The sequence below is a fragment of the Camelus bactrianus genome, chromosome 12, assembly GCF_048773025.1.
Source record: "Camelus bactrianus isolate YW-2024 breed Bactrian camel chromosome 12, ASM4877302v1, whole genome shotgun sequence".
Taxonomy (NCBI): domain Eukaryota; kingdom Metazoa; phylum Chordata; class Mammalia; order Artiodactyla; family Camelidae; genus Camelus; species Camelus bactrianus.
The window spans coordinates 59715895-59733820 of NC_133550.1; the positions used below are offsets into that span (position 1 = coordinate 59715895).

Below are 17926 nucleotides of genomic sequence, written 5' to 3' on the forward strand. Positions count from 1 at the left end.
TTTATTACCTTCCTAGATCTTTATTAGACTGTAGGTAAAAGTCAGAAGTAAAACATTAAAAAAAAAAAGATACATTCACTTACCACAGCGCCAACTCCATAGCTAGCGGCAGGGGCAAGGGCATGGTAGGGGTCGGCTGTGTACACCCTGCCATAACTGGAAGGAGAGATACAGTCAGGGAGATAAAGGAAAGCCAGTGATCCAAAAAATTTAAGGGGTTAACGGTGCTAAGGACTTGTGAGTAACTTGGTCTTGGAATGTTATTAGGAAACTAGTAGAATGGAAAAAAAAATCTCTCTAGTCTGCTCCTAAATGCAGTAACTGAAAATATCTGAAGAACTTCTAGGAAATGGGAGAGAAGGGAGTTGGAGATCAGGAAGAGGGAAACTGGGGTCCAAGCCAGAAAGACACAAGAACAAGAGCGAGGAGCAGAGGAGTCCATGCCGTCGGGTTTTGGGCAGGATGGAGGCTACAGGAGAAGGCTGGTGGAAGGCCCAGGTCAGCAGCAGCCCCGGGCGCTAAGTGCCATCCTGGCAATGGTGCCGGGGGAGGGGTGACGTGTGGGGAGGGTGCAGGGCTCCCGGCCCCCTGACGTACCCATCGCTGTAGGCGGCGGCGGCGGCGGCAGCAGCTGTGGCTGCGGTCGCAGTAGCAGGCTGTGCGTATCTGTAGGCTGCATATCCACCCTACAGGAGAGAAGAGAACTGACTTTACAGATACCTCTCCCCCGGGCCGGCCGGCCGGACACGCACCCACCCACACGCAGACGGACCCAGACCCGGACACGGACACGGAGACAGACAGACGCAAACACGGACACATGTGGGGAGAGAATGTTTCAAACTGCATCAGTCTGCATGTTATCCCTTAGTGCAAAATGAAGCTCCACTTAAGGCAGGGGTTTGCTTTCCAATTTGTAATAGTAATAAAAATAAACTACCTTGTAGCACCTGTTCTCAAATTTAAGAAATGAAGAAATGATTTTGGATCTGTCTTACTTTTGGTCTTTGTTGGAACTTCGAACAGAGAAAATGTGTACAGAAAGTTGGGAGAACTTGACCTGATGGACAGGAAACGTACATTATAGAATTAAGACATATATTTGCCTGCATTAACTTCAGATTCCCTGTGCGCACTCAGGTTGACCTACTGCTAGGAGACTGCGGTGCGTAAAGGCCCCACACAGTGCTATGCCCCGTGTGGTCTGGCATGTCTGCAAAGAGGTTAAGATAAGCAAGCAATATTTAGAAGGAAAAACCAGAGTAGATCAGGGGTTGGCAAATCTCCACCTGTGAGCCAGTGGTCTGCCACCTGTTTCTGAAAGTAGCTGTGGCAGGGACCGCATGGCCTACGAAGCGGAAGATATTTATCACTTGGCTCCCTACAGAAAAAGTCTGCCAACTCCAATCCGTATTTCAGACTCAGGCAAATCAGGTTACAAAGGGCTGAGGATCCCTGGGCTAGACTCAGACAGACCAGGAGGCCCTCCCTGCCTGCCCCAAGCATTTAACTGCATTTATTTTCCTTCCTTAAGAGGTTTTGGGACTCCTACATCCTAACCTCACAGCAGGCTCTGGGGCTTTTCTTCTAAGGGTGCAGATACCCTCTCTCAGGGCGAAAGAGCCTCAAATCCCCCTGTCTGGTTATTTTAACTCAGTTTAGATGAACCAAATACTCAAAAGGTTTTCACTGTCGGGGTGAAGCATATGTGCTCCTTCATGAAGTATTTCACAGATAATCCCAACAAGTGCCACATGGGACAGGCGATTTTAAAAAGCGGCAAGCCCCACTTTTCCTTCTTTCTCTTTACCTTTCTAGAATTCATCTATTGTACCTAAGCCAAGTTCAGGTGTGTATTGTTACTACTGTCTTCTCCCTATCAAACATAGCTCTGTATGTTGAACTGGTCCATTGGGACAGCATTTCAGCAGTGAGCAACAGCACACTTCATTTCTCATGGACATCAGAAGCTTCCACTTTTCAGTTTTCAATTTGAATGTCCGATGTTCAATTTTTGCTAAGCCTACAACAGAAATTTCAAATTTATTTCTATATCATTTTTTTAGGATTGAAAACAAGTATTTTCTAGGGGGACCGCTGTTCATCTGATAGGGCAGTTTCTAGCTTGCTGCTTTTATTTCTTTTCAAATCTTATTCTGGAAACACCCGCAATTTCCTCTTATGGGTGTCTATAGCTTTTTGCTTCTTTCTTACATAACTTATGCTTTCTCTAACGGGAGAAATTGCACTGTCGGGGAAAATTTACTCTCGCTCTTTAAATTTATGCCACGTAAAGTCATCGGAATTAGCTTCAAAGGTACATTAAAAAAAAAAAAATCCCTGACTGGCTTTCAGTGGTTATGTATTATTCCTTCTTTGTTCTTCAAGTGAATGACTTAGAAAAGCACACATTGCTTTCTCAATTACAAATTCTTCCACAGATCTTCATATAAATAAGAAAACTCTAATATTTATCAAACACTGGCAATGAAATGGTAACGAACAGGGATGCGGCAGGAAGCACCCTCAGGGGTATCTGTGACCCACATGTCTCCTCTGAATTCCAGCCAGGTCTATGGGAATGGGCAGGCCAGACTGATCTGGGCAAAGCTATACATCCAGGCTGTGATATATACGCTGTCATACATATACACCAATCTATACAGTATACATAAACTAACGTGTCTCTTTACCTTATTTCCTTTTTTAAAAACTTCTAAAGAAGACATGAAACAGTAAAAATATTTGTTAAATGAAGCAACATGCTAATCATAGCTGAAAGCTTAGGCTTTAAATGAACCTTGAAGGCTCACTTTTTCAGTATAACTAGAGACGGTTCCATGAGTTTAGCATTAAAGTTAGCTAGTGTGAAGTCTACAGCAGGACTTTCTTTAGTAAAACGTCTTTGTAAACAAGGATAATGTGGTAAACAAGCATCATGAGGTTTGTCCCCTTAGCATTCCGTAAAAACCCCAAAATCTTTAAAAATTTAGAAAGTCAAGGTAATAAATGCAATTAAAGCCCAGTTCATATCCACCTGAGTGAAACACTTCAGAACTGAAGTTCTGTGCCATAGGCGGAGGCATACGTTCTCATTAAGGGGTTCTGAGGTTTAAAAGTACTAATTAGACCCTCAGTAAGTCAGAGATACTGGGGATTATATTAAATCATTAAATTTGAGGTGTACTGCACTAATTTTGGGAAAAAAAAAGAGAGGTTCTCAATGAGGTTACTGATAGAACCCCTCAGTTTCCTTGGCCTGCAAGAAGCCGTCAGAATCTCAGTGGTTTGGGGGTAATGTTATCGTTAATCAAAACAACTCTAAAAGGATCAGACTGTGGGAAGAAAGGGTCCTTCTAAGCCAGAAGGAAATGGAGATAATCTATCTGCAGTAGTTTCCTTCTACTTAAGTGAACTCTGACTTTGGAGTCTGAATTTGATGAGGCTCTTTCTCTGCTGTTCGAATTCAGGAAAACAGGACAGGGATGCAAGTATCTTACTGACAACAAAAGGCTCAAGAAGATCAGCATTAAGAAAAACTACAGTAAATTTTTTAAAAAGCAGATTATCTTTCAACATGGCCTCTCTCCTAACTACTTTATAATGGTGCTGTCGAGAGGCCCTTTAAAGGGAGGTGGCTGTCTATGCTTAGGATGGGCAGGTAATATCCTAATAAATGAATCTGGTAATTCATCGATGACTACCCCCAAATTAGAAAAACTAAATTATATATCATCGATTTACTCGTCTTAGATGTATTCTTACTCCTAAGTATTTCTGCTGGTGCTTTAAGATTGGTTATTGGACAAAATATCTCACATAATATAAGACAAGGAAAATTCAGATATATTTATTTCTATTCTGGATTTTGGATCGCGTAAAGAATCCAGGTGGAAAAACTGTTTTCTCAGCTGGCTCTTCTACTTGCAAATCTGAAGTCGTTTCTAGAACATGAGAACAAAGTGCAGTTTGAAACACCAAGGGTTTTGTTGCCGTTTCTTAAGGTTTTCAAAAAAAAAAAAACAAGGGTGGGGAAGGGGGCAGGAGAGACAGGGTTCAGGCGTGGGGAAGGGATATGGCGCCACATTTATTAATCACATTAAAAACTAAGCATGCCAACATCTGGAGCTAAAACAACCAGCAAAATCACCACGTTCAGACTCGGATTGGCTAACTCTATCTATCCCAGCATTCTCTTGGGACAGCGGTTTGCCCTAGGCTCTACCACAAGCTCGGTGAAGTACACAGCCTCAATTACTAGAGCGTGCAGCCACAACGACCTGGTATTACGGAGACAGTCAGTCACCACTTGAGTTAACATTCCATACCCTAACGACTGGCCCCTCCCCAGCCCAAAGGAATAGTCAATCTTGCCCACCCTAGCCCTGGCCCACACCACAATGTTAATAATTATAACAAGCAGTAACCCATCTGTTATATCAGAGAAGGGAACAGAGACTCCACTGAGAGATTTAGAGTGAGATGTTAACATTTCTTCAGCTGACTGCACAAACAAACAAACAAAAAAAAAAAAAAAAGAGGAGAAATAATTCATTTGGAGATATGAAGTCATGAAATAGCTGATGTGTATTGCTTTTAACCATGCACTGATGCAAAACTGAAGCAACCATTAATAATAAAAAGTAAAAAGGACATATGTATTTACACACAATCAGACCTGTTTGATCTGAAGCAGTTTGCAGACTCTATCTGTGTGTGATTTGAAATAAAACAAAAAATGGGGATTAGCATGGCCACAGCACACCCTAATGTAGGAGGGCACACACGGACAGCTTTTTGGAACCTGAGAACTGGATAAATTTGGCATGGCTAAGCCTGGTCCAAATACACACACGCCCCTTTAAAAATAATTACTTTCTTATCCGTTTGTTACTCATTCTGAATGACTTCTAGTGTTCCCAACTTGGGCAGCCCAGCGCCACATCAATCCCCTGTTCAACCTCCCTGACCCTGACACCAAGATCCTGTGCTGGCCCACGGCACTCGGTAGTGTGCTTGCCCTGTCGACACCCAGACATTCTGACCCAGTGTTCTACAATATTTCCTGTGTTTATCAAGCATTGTATCTTTTCACATAGCCATAACACATCCTGCCTTCAACGTCTTGCTTTCTCAAGGGAAAATGCTGTTACCTTTACCATCCCTTGGTTGCTGTTGTTTAAGTCTCACTTTCCCATTGCTCAAAGTCATCTCCTGGGGATTTTCTCCTCCACTCTGCATCAATTTTGTTGCCTAATTAACGTTACGACGTTGCCACACTGACCACGTGATTCTTCCGCACAGTTCTGTGGCTGTGCTTTAACTAGAACACGATGGAAGGGTTCCACATGTTGTCCCCCTTATACCTGACCTCTGTCTGCCTATCTAAGTTTAATCTCACACTGGTAGGCCTTCTCCTTGTCTTGATGTTAACCTGGCCATTAATTTCATCATTATATTTTTGTTTCAGGATTTACATAAAAACAGGACTTTGGTGAGCATGTGATGTCAAGACACCTTCTTTCTACCTGGAAGACAAAATGACATTATGTGACACTGAGGAGAAGAATGTGTGTTTCAAGACCAGCAGACAAAATGAAAGCTTGTTCCCTACATGTGGTGTATGGATTTACAGAGCAAGGGGAGTGGGGGTGTATGTGGGTGGGGAGAATGGAAGATGTGATGCTTAAAATCACTACAGCAAAGCAGAGATCTTGTCCAATTAGCTTGGGTCTAATGCTGTGCCTCTGGGAGTCACTTTGTTTGTTTCTACACGATTCTAACTCCCTCCTTCCCTCACCTCCTTCTGCAGCTGAGATCCACTGAGCTGGGCTGAGCTCAGATGAGGAGGCGCTCTTAAGGAGAAGAGTTCTTAGGTGGCAATATGGCACCTTTGATTAAATGTGAGTAACACCGATGTGAATGCAGAACTTCTAATAATATTTTCACTGCCTTTGACTGAGAGACCCAACTACTTTGAAAAGTGGATATGAAAAATTTTTAAGGAAACTATTTTAAATTTATCTTATTATTATAATTGGGGTTAAGGAAAGAAATTTTTATGACCAACTTGGTATCTTCCATTTATTACTTTTAAGATAGATGAGAGATGATCTTATAATTAATTAAACCTTTCAAACACTACTATTCCACATCTCCCCAAATTAGTTCATTTCCAAAATCTCACTGGGTAGCCACATCAAGAGACTAACTGAGTTGTGAAAAGCTACCTACTGTTTTCTTTTTCTTAGCATCCAGCTATCAGCAAACCTGACAGTCCATCATTATCCAAATGAACTCACTGACCTTGTTTTAAGGTGAAAGGGGGGCGAGGGAAATGTGTTTCAATGTTAGAGTCCCAGTATGTCTAAATTTTTAAGACAACTTCAAAATTACATAGCAGCACCGTCCAATTACTACCATGACTTCACGACAGGACCCAATTTGGGATTCAGGAGTCCTGTTTAACACATATCCTATTTTCTCCCTTTTCTCATTTCTTTCACAAGAGTAAGAAAATGTCCCAAATTGCTGAGATCTCCAAATCTAAAAGATCAGTTTAAACACCATGGATAAATGTTGATTGACAAACTAAAAGAGGTGGCAGTGATGGGACAGTGCATATAACACACCTGGTGTGGATATGTGGCAATGGACTTAATTTTGGAGGAAGTGCCATCGTGTAATGAACTTGACTGTGTGCACTGCTGAGGTAGCAGGGCTTAGATCACACGCTCACAAGTCTTGATTGTCCAAAAAAGCCTCTGTTCCCATCTCTAACGTGGAGCTGGAATGGTTAGTATATTTCAATTTTTTCACTGCAATCCACAATCTGATTGATTGGCAGGTCACACTGGCACTCCTACCTGAGGTATTTTAGCGCTAATGATTGGTTCCTGTAAGACTATTCTATAACAGAACACAGGAAGAGCAGTTCAAAAAACACAGCTGTGGAAGGAAAACAATCATACAAAAAAGCCCGCTAAGGGGCCCACCAGCCTTTTCTTTCCTTTGGATGCAAGCATGCTTTTCACAGGATGAGAATTAGGAGCAGTTTGTTATCCCATTAAAAAAGTGAATTAGGGTGAATTATGTCTTTTCTACTCGTCAAGAAAAGAGGGGGCGGGCAGACACGTAATCCATCTGCTACACTCCCAGGTCTTATCGCCGTGAGTCTTTTCACAAATTATGGGCACAATTGCTAGATCAGTTCTCCAGAGAGGAACGTGCCACAAAAGAAACAGCAAGGAAGAAAATGGCTAGCAGGGATTACGGCCTAAGAACAGAACAGGGAAAGAGATTAAAAAGACAAAAAACAAAACAAAACAAAACAACAAAACACCAAAAAAGCAAAAATCCTCCACAGCTGACAGCCTAAATTACTATAACTTAAACAAAATCAGTAACTTACACTCTTTTCCCTCATGTTGTCTCTTCAAGCTTGGGTTCAGGGTAACTCTTTATACTAGATAAACCCCCCTCTCTTTCTATGTCTAATCTCCTTTTCTGAGGAAACAACAACTAAACATCTATGGATAGCTTCCCACAGAAGGGAAAATGCACAGAGAGAAGCAGAACAAACTCAAGGTAAAATGATAGGGCTTTCTGGTTGTTGCTGTTTGTCTGCATGTTTTTAAAGAAGCCTCCTTTGCCACATCACACATGGAACAGGGGGTCTCAAGTTTTAAAAGCTGTAGGAAGAGTTTACATTAGGCCTCGCTCAACAGTTACCTCCTCACATATTCTTGTTTTTCATTCGTGGGTTTGGATATTATTTCAGCACTAGTGACCAACTTTTTCGTCCGATTAAGTGCTTTAAGATAAGAACTAAGAAATGAAAATACCATTACTAGTACTCTTTTCATCAACAAGGGGCCACTGGTTAAAAAAATGTTTCAGCAAGGTCACTGAATTACTTCTGTTCAGCTTGATAAGGTAATCCAGTTAGTAGACTTAAAAAAAAAATTTCAAGAGCATTTTCTCAACAAGTACAGAAAAAGCATCTCTCTTTTAATAAAATCATATATTATAAACTAAGGAAGTGAGAGAACTGTAAGCAAGTATTTGGTTGGTTGACTTGACAAGGTGGAAGTAGGCAAATCTTAATAAGGCACAAGGAGGCCACATTCTTAAGAAATCCCCAAATAAGGAGGATATTAGAGAGGAAAAAGAAACCCCACCTTAAGAAATAATTCAAATGGAAGTGTACTATAATAGACCAGATTTCAAGAAAACAACTTAAATAACATAAAGATGAGTTCATGAAAATATGGATACTAATGTATATGGAGAATGTACATGCTGAGATTGTATGTAAGTAGGTACTTAGAAAAGTGCAATTTGCTGTAAAGTAGTATATCGTTTCCCAACCCTTGAGCTTCACTGTGAGCACAAGAAAAAGAGATCTTTCACTATTTCTTGAAAACCATCTGAGGAAAGATGCAGATTTTACTTAAAGTACTAACAGAGGCAGTGAAATATGGATTATTTGGGTTTTATGCTTGGCTATACAAATAATTTATGTGATCTGGGTAAGTCACAGTCTAAGAAACGTATCTACAAATGGAGAGGGTTGGACCAAATCATGACTAAGGTTCCTTTAAGTATGTGTTAAATCGAGCATACTCTGAAGGTCTGCTCTGAATAGGACAGGTAAGTACCACCGCCCACAGCATCCCAGAGGACCGCTTTATCCTGTCTCTACCTCCTGCAATACACAGAGGCTGTAAGTGCATTCTGAAAGTGCATTAATGTTCTTAGATTGCCAGAGAGTCTTTGGCAGACTGTGGAAATAGTTCATTAAAAAGGTACCCTTATCGACTTTCGGGAGGTGAGGGTGGGGAAAGCATTTCTAGATAATTCTAACCTATGCCCAAGGAATAATTTCATGCTGACAAGTTTTTCTTATGAAATTGTTTCTTAACGATAGGGTGGCTAGACCAAGTTTGCAATCAGAAAAAGACCACTTGGAAAGGTCCTAATTAAAAGACTTCAAAACTCAACAACTTGACTCCCTGTTAGTTAGATAACTTTGTCCATATTTTAAATAATATATGACAACCAATCATGAAACTGTAGCTAGACAGTTTAAATAATGGATGATAATAAGGATGTTGACATGGCTGGCTGAATCAACAAATCTTGTATGACGGTCAAATGCTTGTAAAAGAGGCGAGGTTGCTAATTATGCACTCATTTCCCTGTCGGTGGCTCTGAAGAAAAGAGTCCCACTGGTTGCGGACTTTCTGATACAGAAGAGCCTCACTCACTGACTCCCTGGTTTCCTCTCATTCCTACCCACTCTTCACTGGCATCAGTTCCTTATTTCACTTTCACAACATAATGCTCCCTCAAAGTATGTTAACTAGGAAAACACACATTTCAGAAAGCTCACTGCCATCTACGTAAATCCAAGCTCTAACGATCTAAAGAGGGATATGAAATGGGAAGAAAAGCAGAACAGGGAAAGAGTTGGTTTAAGGCTAAGCTAGTCCTGTTATTTATGTGTGCACGTGAGACGACAGTAATAACAGACTTTAAACCTGCTGATCATCTCGCAAATGTATTAGTGATACACAGAGCATCTGTGGGTAAAGGGAAGGGAAAAGAATATGTCCAGTAGACTGACTCTAGCAATGATCAGGAAACCCAAAGGCTTAGTTTTGGCACCCAGGGCAAGCGCAGTGGCAGAGAAGCATGCTTGCATTCTTAAATATATAAATATATATATGTATATATCCACAAGGAAAAAGAAAATAAAAAATTAAATAAATTATATTAAAAAAAAAAAAAAAACCAAACCAAACCAAAGAAACAGAAAAAAAAGGCTGGCTTGTCAGGGGATGGGGTCGAGAAGGCCCCGGTGTGTGTACTTACATAGAGGTCAGCACCGTAAAATCCGTCCTGGTAAACCACACTGCAGAAAATCCACACAAAAACAAAAACAAAAAAAACAAAAGAACAGAAACACATTCCGGTTATTGAGGACGGCAGCATGCACATGCGCTCTACACGGGCAGGTGATGTATGAATACGGAACCGGGGCCGGGGGCCGGGGGCCGGGGGAGGCAGTGAGGAGTGTGCACTGCACACGCAAGTGATGCAGCTCCAGGACACGCAAGGCGGGGAAGGAACGCAAAACTGCAGTGAGCCACCTGCATGTCTGGTAATTAAAGTAAGATTAAAACAATAAAGAGCACTCCCAAAGGGCCTAATAGAGCTTTGGAAAATCTGCTGGATTGGAAAGAAACATCAACTTTTCATATCTGGAGTATTTTTTAAAAATAAGCTTGTTCTAGGATGAAGTTTTTCTTTAAAGAACTTCAAAAGGGGTGTGTGTATGTGGGTTGGAGGGCAGGGGATGTATAGAGAGGGGTTTAATATGAAGAAAAAAAAAAAAAGACCCAAAGAACTCCATTAGGGCAGGACCTGTATGCAAAGTATGTTTCAAAATTATGTTTAGTATTTTGTTACCAGTTTCATAGTAATATGTGAATTTTTTTTCTAATATCCATACATCACCTGCTTTTTACCCTGCACATTAGACATGCGATAAGATTTGGCTGATCACACAAGCATGCAAAGTATTATTATTCAGCATTTTAAGAACCAATGCAACACCTCAGAAAAACAAGTCAATCAATTCTGACCAAAGTAAACAGAGAAATGTAATTAAAAAAAAAAACACAACCAAAAATACCCACAATGCATTGCTTTCACAAGCAGAGATAATGAGCTAAAGGTTAAGGTGATTGGTCCAAGGTCCAAGAATTGAAAGGTGCAGTGGGGATCCCAGATAGTAACAATATAATCCAGAGTGGGGAGGAGTAACTGGAAGACTTTAAGGGTTCTTTTTTGACCATTAGAATATTCATGGAATTCTGAAAAATACAACTGATAACTGAAGTTTGGGCATGACCTGATTTAAACGAATAAAACCGAGAAGGTAGCTGATTAGGAATAGAAGGGTTTACTTTCCTGTTTAGAAAATGAATTTGTATCAAACAAACAAAATACATGACTCTTCTTAATCCTGAGCAACACTAAACTATTATAATTAAAATACAGATTTCAAACCTGTTGAGATATTTTGTGCACAAAATTTCCCCATAACATTTTGGGACCAAAACACATGGAATAGCAGTAGAGGAAAAAGATAAGACTTCCTTCTTCATATGTATTAAATCAAGATTTGGCTATTTAAAATTAGATCATTTATTCAACTAAATGAGCTGGAAATTTTCACTACTACCTTCTCTATTACAATAAACAAGCTAGCAAGTGAGGTCATCAAGTTATATATTTTAACTTGAATATGAAAATAACATTTCTTATAGATAGCTGGAAAGTTTCTGAATTCTACTTCCAATGACATTCTGCTGTGTTTACAGAATAGTAGGATCACACTTTGCAATGCCTCAAATATGCTGAGCCTTTGTATTACACAGTAGGCAAATTAAACTCGTCTGTGAGGTTTTTAGCTAAGTTCTATCCATTTTCATAGTCTCCAATTGCAGTTAAAGTCTGATATTAGAAAGTAACCTGCCTCTCAATTGCAATTTAGTAAAAAAGAGACTTATTCATAATAAGAAGGCTGATAAAATGCAAAGCATTGATGCCAAGTGGTGATTAATTAACCTTCAACTATTTCAGTAGGGGATATAGGCAAAGATTAAAAAAATATTTCTTCTACAGAGAAGAGTGGTGGCATTAAAACCATGAATAAATTTTACACTAAGGTGCATCACTCACTGGGAATATTCACCTAAATTCTAGAAGAATTCCAATATTCCCTATATCAAATGCCACAAGGAGGCTAGGACACAATGATTAATGATGAAATTAGTTTACTAAGCTGAAAAGCAATTTTAGGCCATTCCCCATAAAATACTGGACTTATTCCTTGCCATCTTCCATGTAAACAGGTGGTTTAGTTAATAAAAAAGAAAACATGGGAGATTAGTGTTCAATGTAATGCACAGAAATTGATGTGATTAGACATAGAGATAAAATATCTTTGAGTAAATATATACCTGACAGACTTGGTAGAGAATGGGTTCTCAAGTTTGGCCAATATACTGAAATGACCTATATTGAATAGGAATGAATGCAACCACTTTATAAAGTAACTCAGAAATATTACAAAATAAAGAAATCCTATGTTTCTGGTGAGCAGTATTTCTTTGCAAACATGACGGTAAAGTCTCTTTTATTGAAATGGAAGACACTTCATGAGCAATTTTCCTAGTGTGTAGAACTTCCAAGGATCAGTTTTACATTTTACTTGAATATTTCTTGATGAAACGATACTGCATCTTTATTCACTTCTTTAAAAAGAGATGTCAGAGGTTGAAGGTCAAAGGTCAAGTTGAGAGAAAAAAGGATAAAATTAAAAGTAAGTAATGGCAGAAGATGGAGGTGATGGAATGCATGGGATTTAAACATCTATAACCTACAAACAGAAGTTTATTTCTCAAGTAGTTCCTTTCCAGTGGCTTCTGGAGCCTGCCCATTTCAGCATGCATAGCTGTCCTGTCTAACAAAAATGCTTTAATTCTGTGCAAGTGAGGACCCCGAATGGCATGTCCCTCTGGTCTAGGAATGAATGCTACCTTAGTACATCTCACAGCCAATTGTGCTGTCAGCAAAGGACCTGCAAAGGAGGCTCTTTCCCTTCACATTGTAACTAAGTAGCAATGAATGGGCTCCTCTGCCACTGTGTTTATTCCTCAGTAAGAATAAGGGAAAATAACCTGTCGGAGGTAGAGAAAAGATGAAGAACACAAATGTCACATCTTTGAAGAGAGAAAGTCCTTGATATAACTAACTTATAAAGTCCATTCTTTATAAAAATATACATTTTAGGCTGACACTGAGAAACAACTAAAAACAAAACCTGCCATCTTCACTCCTTCTCCCCCATTCAATAACAAAGGATTTATTTGTTGCTATGGAATCATTCCACTGCATGAGACACCCTCCATACAAAAATCAAAGGGTGAATGATGCTCAGCTACATTAGTTGTTTTACCATCATTCAGAAGCCAACTGTGGTTTAATTCTTCCTACTTCTCCCTTTCTCCCTTGATTCAATTGGACTTGGTTCATCTTTGAATTAACCTCTTTTAATCCGTTTCCTACAAAGAAAGCAAATCCATTGTGGGTAACTAGCTCTGCTGCTCACCACCCAGGCAGTGAAACCAAAAGGGAGGGCACAGGTGATAGCCTCAGCCCCATCAAGGGTGGTGATGAGGGGGTGAGTCCAGCAGACGCAGGCTCGCACTACAATCTTTTGCTCCTATTTTGGTTCTCTGCAGGAGTGTTAATCCATATTCGTGCGATGCGGAGTGAACTCCATGCCAACACACTGCTAGTGAACACAAGACAGTTCTGGCTACTGTCTTAAGCCACTACCGTGAGGGCTTAAGGTGGCCAAAATGAAGATTTATAGAATGAACTGATATTTTGTTCCAGTCTGATGATGGTATGGTTCTTGCCATCTAATCCATTAATTTGCAAATATTCACGAATCTCTACTACGTGGCACGGCAACATCCCAAGAGTTGTAAGAGGGCCATGGTACTCTCTTTTTGTTTGGTTGCTTATTTTGGAAGCTCCTGCTTACCCTGGATAGGCGGGAATGGCTGTTGGAGGTACCGCTCGGACCGCACCGTATACCGTCCGCCCTCTGCCCCTCAGATGGGCTCCTCTGAAAGCGGCCGCCGTGGTGGCTGCAGTTGGGTAAGGGAAGCCAGGAACTAAAGGGAGACCCAAAATATGACAGAAATGTCAACTTGCATTCAATAGCAGGGGTACAATCACAACCTGCTTTGACCCAATTACAGGAGAGATTAAAAGATACCTCTATAACACATCTTTTCTCAAAAAGAAATGGAAATGTGCAACATGCAAAAACTAACTGATTTTATGCCTCATTCTTTACAAATCTTGCGTGAATTTTCTTTGTTCCTCCCCAATTCTGGCATTACAACGTAAGCAGTGGGAAACAGGTCAAGAAGCTCTGAGAACTATTGCCGTCGTAAGAGAAGAGACTCTGAATTTCCACCGGAAGTTTAAGTTGATTGATATAAAGTCTTTCACTGGCCAATTATTAATCTTGTTTCCAAACATTATTACGGGCATATAATAATTATCCTTTATAAGTATTCTTTTGTGTTTTGACATGCTGCCACACTCCAGGGCACACAGCAGTCTTTAGACATTTCATTAGTCAACTTTGTTCTTTATCTAAAATGTTTTAATCCAGAAATGTGAGGTGGGAGGGAAACTAGCTCTCCCCTGCAGCCCTGTGTCCTTTAAAGAGGTAGGCGTTTCGTAAGGGTCTGTTTTAAGTGTGCTGTCCTCTGGGAAGCATGTAAAGACATTGATTCCATGTCCACTGAACTCTGTTTAATTATACCTCCTGCTGGAGCAAAACAGCTCAGGTCAAATTTACTTTAGAGATGTTAACAGAGCTGAGAATAAGCAATAATACTGGGGGCTTTTAAATGATCTTCTACCAGAGGGCCCAAAGCTGACTTGCAGAGAATACGTATAACATATTCCACAAATAATTACTTCTGTTTTCTCTATTATCAAGTGCAGACTAAAATTTTCTTTACATGGTCTCATCCCCTTCTACCTTTTCCAACTACTTATGCTTTGTGGCAATCTTAACATTTAGTCAGAAAGATTCTGGCACAGCTAAGTAGGACAGGGCATTGTGGTAGGACTTATCTTTCTAGAGAACGCTTCCTTTTTAGTTATTTATTATATTTGGGGGGAAAAAAAAGACTAACACATCACTGTTTACTCACAACAGTCAAAACCCATGCCAGGTCAACATAGGCTACTTACTGATTAAAGGAATGTAAGTGTTAATGCCCCCTCTTCCGGACAGGGGCACGGCCGCATCATTGCCTAGGGACACGTCTGCTTGAAAGCTGGATGCTGATTGCATTAAAAAATTTTAAAAATGCAAAAAGATTACAAAAGAATAGGAAATTGAAAAACAATAGATGTTATAGATATATAAATAGCACAAATGGAAAAATTAACTTAAGTACTACCTGCATACAACTCGGGGCCATATACAGCTCCAACTACTGGGCTTAATTTCCAACCTGAAATGGAAGAGAGGACAGTGAGCATTTAAGATGCACTTTCTTTTATGTTATTTAATACTGTTTACTACTCTAGTTGTTTTATAATGGTATCTTCTGACTGAATTGAAACTGACCTGGACCTCTGAACTCCATGCTCACTTACGCTAATTGTATTCTGGGTAAACTGACATCTTCTTTCATTGGGATTTCCCAGTGGGATTTCACTGGAGTTAACCAAGTCAAAAAGGAGAGACATGCAATAATAAAATTCAAGGTACATTTCCAACTTGGGCGCATGTCTTCTGAGATTTTAATTTATAGTGAACTAATTTATGTTAATCAGACTTTTTAGCTATAGGATACAAGACTGCTGTTGAATATCAGCTTAAACATTTGTAAATTTTAAGTATTCCCAAACAGCATTATGTTTGACGTCAATTTTATCTCTATATCTCCTTTTTTATATTTATAGGAATATGGTAACTGGTAAAAAAAAAAAAAAAGAAAAAAGAAAAATGTACTACTGCCCACTGATAGTTCAAGAGTAGAATTTCATATGAAAATTTTAATCAATAAATATTTATTGAACTTTACGCATAAATAAGCAAACACACTGTATTATTTTTCTGAAAGACTGGCTCTTTGGTTTACTTCTTTTACATTAGCTTACAGGTCTAACATTGTGTCACTGCCATGCTATATGTGAGTGGAAAGAAGAAAAGGCCAATTACCAGATTTAAATGCTATAAGCAAAGACATTATTCAAGAGAAAACCCATTCATTCAGAATCAATCCAACCCTCCATTATTTTATGCGCCCATAGACATGTCTCTTCATTATTCTGCATAAAAATGTCAAAATCTGGGTTCAAATCCTACTGGAGTTGTAAAGCACATATGTTCTGCAATGTCAGACAAATCAAGTGACTCAAAACCAACATGAACTAAAATGTTGAGAATTTATCAGAAGGCACCTAGCACACTCTTTTCAGAGTCTCTAAAACAGTAGCTGCAGGTTTCTAAAGTTTGGCTCTAGTTGGCTTGAATACTGATTTAGAATAATACTAAAAAATGAACTTTTCCTTTTCTATCAGTGGCACTATTACTTAAGCACTCCCTTTAAATGCACATTATAATAATGGTATATAATTGGACACTGTCAGCAATATTTTGAATACATTTTTGTATATTTCTTTGTATTGTATTTTTACAGGTGTTTATGTCATTCGTCTTTCACAAAACCCAAAGAGAGCGATAAGACAGGTACTATCTCTGGGACAACGAGTAAGTAATACACCTCCCTGGACTTCGTTTCCTAAATAATAAGCTAGGAGGGTTGGATTTTGATGACTTCTAAAGAGCCTTTGGTGCTAAAATTCTGACTGCCACTTGCTAGAGAGGAAAACAGAACCAGATAGGTTAGGAAACTGGTTCACTGTCACAGAGCAAAATGAAGCGTCATTAGAAGTAGAATTTCTGTCTTCTCAATTCCAGTCAGCAGCTCTTTCTGTCACACTGCTCTCCTTGGATCTAAAGGAAATTTGACATACTTCTCCTTCTTTTGTTTAAATTGCATTTTTATCAGAATTGTAGAAACTTCTGTTTTTGTGACAGCAGTGAAAAGAAGAAAACAAAAGACAAAGTGGAAGATGGTGGCATCCTAAGATAGACAACTGATAAAATGAGTAAGGAAAATGCAAATTATGCTGATTTTTATCACCTACTTGAAAAGCTGGCCTACCCATATTTACTGAAGACCTCCTGGGATATTATCAGTACCAATACTATTCTACTAGATTTAAGGCATTACCAGTACATAACGCCATACTCTAGCACTAGGCTCAAACTTTTACAAAGCAATAAAAAGGGAGAAACTCCCCCTTTTTATTCTAGATAAAATCTTATGCAGAACTTTAAAATATTCAGCAGAGACTGAGGTCCACCAAAGTGGAGCTGTAGACCTCAGAACCCAATCCATTTAATTTTCTCTCCGCCCTGCCCCCTCAACCGCCGAAGACAGTCTTATAGAACACAGATTGCAAAACCACTGTTGTACTGCGGATTAAAATTGTATCCTATCTCATTTAGAGAATATGAGTCTAGATTAAATTTGACAACTAAAGCAAAAGTTCTGTTTTGTTAGACAAAATATTCATAAAAAATTCCTTCTTACCAGAAACAGCTATAATGAACTCACTAAATAACATGTAGAGCCATGAAAGCAGAAAATATTCATGCACACACACACCGTGGCTGTTACCTCTAGCGAATTACTTTAAAAGGAGAACAAGGGGTCTCCTGAATTATTCCACTCATGCTCAGATAAGGAGGAATCAGGAGTAAAATCAGGACTTGGTGGGCATCCAGGGTATCATGGACAAGCCTAACACACTAGAAAGAACTTGCAGCAGCTAAAAAAGAGGGTGCCCAAATGGGACCTAACTTGGGTTATTAGGTAACTTCAAATGACACGTTCACACTGTATAAAATGACCTTTACTTAGACTATAATACCTCAATAACGAAAACAACAACAACAAAAAAGTAATTTTTAAAAATTATCTGAAGAAAAAGAAAAGTAAAAAGTAAAAGTAAAGGGAGTGCTTCAATGTAAATGAAATAAACTAAAGACTGAAATCAAGAGTCTGTGATGTTTGTGGAAAGTCCATACATTTACACAAGAATAAATGATGTCTTTCTGAGGATGATTTGTAATCTCTTACCATTTGCATATGGTGTGACCATCTTCTTATTGGTCATTACACGTGCTGTAGCATTATTCACCTAAAGATAGAAAGTAGAAAGAAGGGGCAAGGAGGAAGTA

The 17926-nt window shown here is 39.3% G+C and overlaps 1 protein-coding gene across 21 annotated transcripts in view; it reads right to left on the reverse strand.

Moving 5' to 3' along the window:
- RBFOX2 (RNA binding fox-1 homolog 2) overlaps positions 1 to 17926 on the reverse strand; it is a 239445-nt gene that overhangs the window by 7046 nt on the left and 214473 nt on the right. For 7 of the 21 annotated variants that reach the window (XM_074375455.1, XM_074375456.1, XM_074375466.1 and 4 more), the window contains 8 exons: positions 17826 to 17886; positions 15069 to 15122; positions 14855 to 14949; positions 13625 to 13767; positions 9877 to 9916; positions 4679 to 4710; positions 598 to 686; positions 84 to 156 (listed from right to left, as the gene is read on the reverse strand). In XM_074375455.1, coding sequence (XP_074231556.1) covers positions 84 to 156; positions 598 to 686; positions 4679 to 4710; positions 9877 to 9916; positions 13625 to 13767; positions 14855 to 14949; positions 15069 to 15122; positions 17826 to 17886 — 587 coding nt within the window. Of the gene's footprint in view, positions 1 to 83; positions 157 to 597; positions 687 to 4678; positions 4711 to 6866; positions 6910 to 9876; positions 9917 to 12032; positions 12088 to 13030; positions 13137 to 13624; positions 13768 to 14854; positions 14950 to 15068; positions 15123 to 17825; positions 17887 to 17926 lie in introns of those variants that run through there. The other 14 variants (XM_074375457.1, XM_074375458.1, XM_074375462.1 and 11 more) reach the window with 11 other exon arrangements.